This window comes from Chrysochloris asiatica, unplaced genomic scaffold (genome assembly GCF_000296735.1).
Source record: "Chrysochloris asiatica unplaced genomic scaffold, ChrAsi1.0 scaffold00449, whole genome shotgun sequence".
Lineage (NCBI taxonomy): Eukaryota > Metazoa > Chordata > Mammalia > Afrosoricida > Chrysochloridae > Chrysochloris > Chrysochloris asiatica.
The window spans coordinates 259,513-264,746 of NW_006408967.1; the positions used below are offsets into that span (position 1 = coordinate 259,513).

The following is a 5,234-nucleotide window of genomic DNA, read 5'->3' on the forward strand; positions in this document are numbered from 1 at the left end:
TTTTGATGTTTTCTGCATCATTCATTAATTTGTCCAAAGAATCCTTCAATAACAAAAGTCAAGACTTGAATTTTTTCTTCAGTTCCCCCAGATTGAAAAATGCTGAGCATCATCTCCCTGTTTGGTTTTCTGACTCCAGTTTTTTGTACATTTTTGGCTTTATCTTCTCGAGTTGATCCTTGAAATGTTCTGATCAGGTCTTTTACCTACTCATTTCTTCCATTTGCTTTTTCATCTGTATGCTGGAGAACAAGTTTCAGTGTATCTTCTGACATCCATTTTGATCTTTTCCTTTTTTCTTGTCTTCTTAATGACTTTTGGTTTTCTATCTGTATGATCTTGATGTCATCCCACAACTCTTCTGGTCTTTGGTCTTTAGTGTTTAATGTATCAAATATGTTCTTCATATGATTTCTAAATTTTGGTGGTACATATTCAGGTTCATATTTTGGCTCTTGGGGACTTGTTTTCATTTTCTTCAGCTTCAGTCTGAATTTACATATGAACAATTGATGGTCTGTTCCACAATCTGCCCTTGGCCTTGTTTTGACTGATGATATGAAGCTTTTCCATCATCTCTTTCCACAGATGTAGTCAGGTTGATTTCTGTGTCTTCCCTCTGGTGAGTTCCATGTGTATAGTTATGTCTTGTGTTGTCTAAAGAAGTTATTTCAAGTGAACAAATCATTGATTTTGAAGAATTGTATCATGCATTCTCCAGCATCATTTCTATCCCCAAGGACATATTTTATTTTCTAGCTACTGATCCTTCCTCTTTGCTCTCAACCTTTGCATTCCAATCATCATTGTGATCAATAGATCTTGATTTCATGTTTGATCAATTTCAGATTGAATTTTGTTTTGTTGTTGTTATGTGCCATGGAGTCAGTTGAATAAGTTGGTAGAGTTCTTCTATTTCATCCTCACTGGCTTTAGTGGTTGTGTGTAAATTTGAATAATAGTGGTATTAACTGATGTACCCTATAGGTGCATGGATATTTTCCTATCACAGACAGCTTTGTACCTCATGACTGATCTGGATATGTTCTTTTTGACAATGAATGCAACACCATTCCTCTTCAATTTGTCATTCCCAGCATAGTAAACTTGCTTTCCAACATACAGATGCCAAAGCAAATGGAAGTAATGAGGAGGTACAAGAGCTGAATAGAAATTTTCAGAGGTCAGATTGAGAATACAAAATCAAACAGTATAACAAAATGTGCAAAGATCTGGAGTCAGAAAACCAAAAAAGAAAAACACACTCAGCATTTCACAAGCTTGCGGAACTGAAGAAAATTTCAAGCCTCAACTTTTGTTATTGAAGGATTCTCTGGGCAAACTATTGAATGATGCAGAAAGCATCAAAATAAGATGGAAGGCATACTCAGAGTCACTGTATCAAAAGGAAATGGTTAATGTTCAACTGTTTCAAAAGGTAGCATGTGATCAAGATCCAATGATAATGAAAGAAGAACTCCAAGTAGCTTTTAAGGAATTGGTAAAGAAGAAGCACCTGGAATTGATGGAATGAAAATTGAAATATTTCAAGAAAGTGATGAGGCACTGGAGGCACTCACTCATCTATTCCAAAAATTTTAGATGACAAGTATCTGGCTGACTGATTAAAAGAGATTCATATTTGTGCCTATTCCAAAGAGAGGTGATCCAACGGAATGCGGAAATCATTGGACAATCTCTTTGATATCCCATGCGAGTAAATTTTTACTAAAGGTAATCCAGAAAAGGCTAGAATCATACATTGACAGAGAACTTCCTGAGGTTCAAGTCAGATTCAGAAGAGGCTGTGGAATGATTGATGTCTTGACTGAAAGCAGAGAATATCAGAAAGATGTTTGCCTGTGTTTTATTGACTATGCAAAGGCTTTCAATTGTGTGGATCATGACAAGCTCTGGACACCATTGCAAAGTATGAGTATTCCAGAACACTAAGTTGTGCTCATGAGGAAACTGTACATGGACCAAGAGGCAGTTGTTTAAGCAAAACATGGGAACACTGAATGGTTTAAAATTAAGAATGATGTGCGTCAAAGTTGTATTGTTTCAGCATACTTATTCAATCTGTATGTTGAGCAAATAATCTGAGAAGTTGGATTATATGAAGAAAAACGTGGCATCAAGATTGGAGGAAGACTCATTAACAACCTGTGATATGTATATGATACAACCTTGCTTGCTGAAAGTAAGGGGTACTTAAAACCCTTACTAAAGAAGATCAAAGAGCACAGCCTTCAGTATGGATTGCATCTCAATGTAAATAAAACAAACACCCACACCTCTGGACTAATAAACAACATTCTTACCAATGTAGAGAAGACTGAAGTTGTCAAGGACTTCATTCTTCTTGGATTAATCCATCAACACCCTAGGAAGCAGTAGTGAAGAAATGAAACGATGTATAGCATTAGGCAAATCTGCTGCACAAGACCCTTTTAAGATGTTGAAGAGCAAAGATGTCAGCTTGAGGACTAATTTGTGCCTGATTCAAGCCATGATATTTCAACCACTTTTATGCATGCGAATGCCGAACAGTGAAGACCGTAATATAGTTGATGCATTCTAGTTATGGTTTTTGAGGAGATTCTTGAAAGTGCCAAAAGAATCAACAGATCTGTGATGAAAGAATTGCAGCCAGAGTGCTCCTTGGAGGTCAGGATGGCCAAATTTCATGTTTCAAACTTTGGACATTTTGACAAGAAGATCCTGTCTCTGGAGAAGGATATATCGTGTTTGGTAGGGTGGAGGGTCAGATAAGAAGACCCCTAGTGAGATGGATTTGCCAAGTTTAAGCATCAATGGGCTCAAACTTGGCAACTATTGTGAGGTTGGCTGAAGACCATGCAGTGTTTCATTCTGTTTTGCTTAGCATTGGTATAGATCGGTACTGACTCGATGGCACTTAGCAACAACAACAGCATCTACTTGAAATTGTGGTCATAAAGTAAGCCTAGGAGAAGTGAACCTTCAGATAGTGATGACTTCTAACACCTGTGAATGTGTGAAGAAAGAAGTTTGGGGAGAATAAATTTCGTGCCCGGTATCATATTAAGAGTATTCCAGGCAAACCAAGGGAAAGTTGTTTACCAATGGTGCCCTGCAGAGAAATTCTTAGTCTTTCCAGCATAGAGATGCTAATAGATGCATGCTAATCTTCCTACTATGTTTATTTACTGTGTATAAAGAGCCTTCTGGATGGTGGGTCTGATATATAAGCAGAACTGATTTGGAAGGATGACATTTAAGCAGTCAGTCAAGTGTATTCTTCTAGCAGTATAATGGAATATCAAAATTTTAGGATAGCCATAATAATTTTCCTGACAGAGGCTAAGACTATTTCTATATATTTAAAACTTATGAAAATAAGGTGTTAATGTATTTTAATTAATTTCCCATGGTTTTTGAGGAGCAGCTTGTGGGTTTGAACTGCCAACCTTCTGGTTTGTATTGCAGTGTTTATCCTAGAGTGCCACACGAGGTGTAGATTATCGTTGTTGTTGTTAGGTGCCACCGAGTCAGTACTGACCCATAGCGACCTTACGCACAGCAGAACAAAACACTGCCGGATCCTGGGCCAGCCTCACTACTGTTGCCACGCTTGATTCCATCAATCTGCCACTTGGCCAATCCATCTTGTTGGGGGTCTTCCTCTTTTTCTCTGACCCTCCACCTTACCAAAGATGATATCCTTCTCTATGTTATCTATTGGTTTTCATTGGCTGAATTTTAGAAGTATTGTGCCAAGCTTTTCTTCTTCGTCTGTATTAACATGAAGGTACACTGAAACCTATTTTCATCATCAAAGCACTGATAGATGGGTGGTGCCTGCACATGGGGTACATTGGTGGGAAGCTGACCCAGTCTCCTGCATGAAAAATAAGAAATCTATCATTGAATCACCAATGCACCCTCCGGTGCATCTTAGAGCCCATAAAGGCATCCTGTATGCTACAAGAAAAATGTTTTATTATAGCCAAACTTAATCATGAAAATAATCTCATTATAATATTCAAGTTAATTAGCAAATATTTTGAAATTTAAAGAATCTGGAGTCAGATATGGAAAATTGACAATAATGGTATTTCCTTTTGGTTATCACCAAACATGATAAAACATAGATTTGGAATCTTATTTAGGTCAATTTCCAGATTGCATTGTGCTGCATGGGAAAACAGGTCCTGGTGTGGTGCTACAGGAAAAGCACTAAACTGCTAACCACAGTTTGGTGGTTCAAACCCAGCAGCCCCTCCTTATATACTCTATACAGGGATGCTATGAGTTGTAACTAATTCAGTGTCACTTAACAAAAACAACCTGGGGAATGAGAATATTAATAATTATGGACATACTTTTATTTGTTCTGTTTTGATTGCCAAAATGTCACTATCTTATATTTTATTTGATTATAATAATTCTGGTTTTTGGAAAGCTCAACTGTTTATATTTGCAGTAGCGTTCTTTTATCTTATGAATTTGTCTTATGAAACTTCTATTTAGAACTTGATGGACACCTGAAACTTGGGATGTTGCCTATATCTCAAGACATCTATTTAGATAGTAAAATTTTCCTGGAAGCACAACAGAAGTAATTATTAATACATAAGTATTTTTTTATATTCTCTGTATACAGCCTATGTTGCATTTAATTGTCATTCTAGGATGTTTATGACTTATCATTTTAATATTAGTATATATTTGCAATGAACTCTTAGTTGTTGAATATTATTGTTTTATGAATATTCACACAATAAATATTTTTAATTCTACTAAATATAATACTGTATTTTCAATGTTTATTTCTCTGTTACTAATTAAGATAATTTAAGACTAATTTTTCTACATATGTAATTTGGTTATACTATCTGTCATCCAAATTTTCTTTTTCATTTTTTAGTGTTGATAAAGCAGATGATGAAGATGATGAGGATGTAACTGTAAACAAAACTTGGGTTTTGGCACCAAAGATTCATGAAGGAGACATCACACAAATTCTCAACTCCTTACTTCAAGGCTATGACAATAAACTTCGCCCAGATATAGGAGGTAAGTCAGAGTTATCCACTGAGGTTTTGGTACCTATGAAAAAGTTTTAAACATACAAATTGGACTTTCATGGAATATATCCATGGTGTAACATTAAATTAATTTAACATTTTTCAGCTTCACTAATTTTTTAAAAATAATTTAACTGATATACCTATTATTGTGTATATTAT

At 35.8% G+C, this 5,234-nt stretch overlaps 1 protein-coding gene across 1 annotated transcript in view; it reads left to right on the top strand.

The window, feature by feature from the left end:
- The window catches only part of LOC102834943 (gamma-aminobutyric acid receptor subunit gamma-1-like), a 280,558-nt gene that overhangs the window by 84,323 nt on the left and 191,001 nt on the right, over positions 1–5,234 (top strand). The window contains exon 2 of the mRNA XM_006877251.1: positions 4,913–5,061. Coding sequence (XP_006877313.1) covers positions 4,913–5,061 — 149 coding nt within the window. The remainder of the gene's footprint in view (positions 1–4,912; positions 5,062–5,234) is intronic.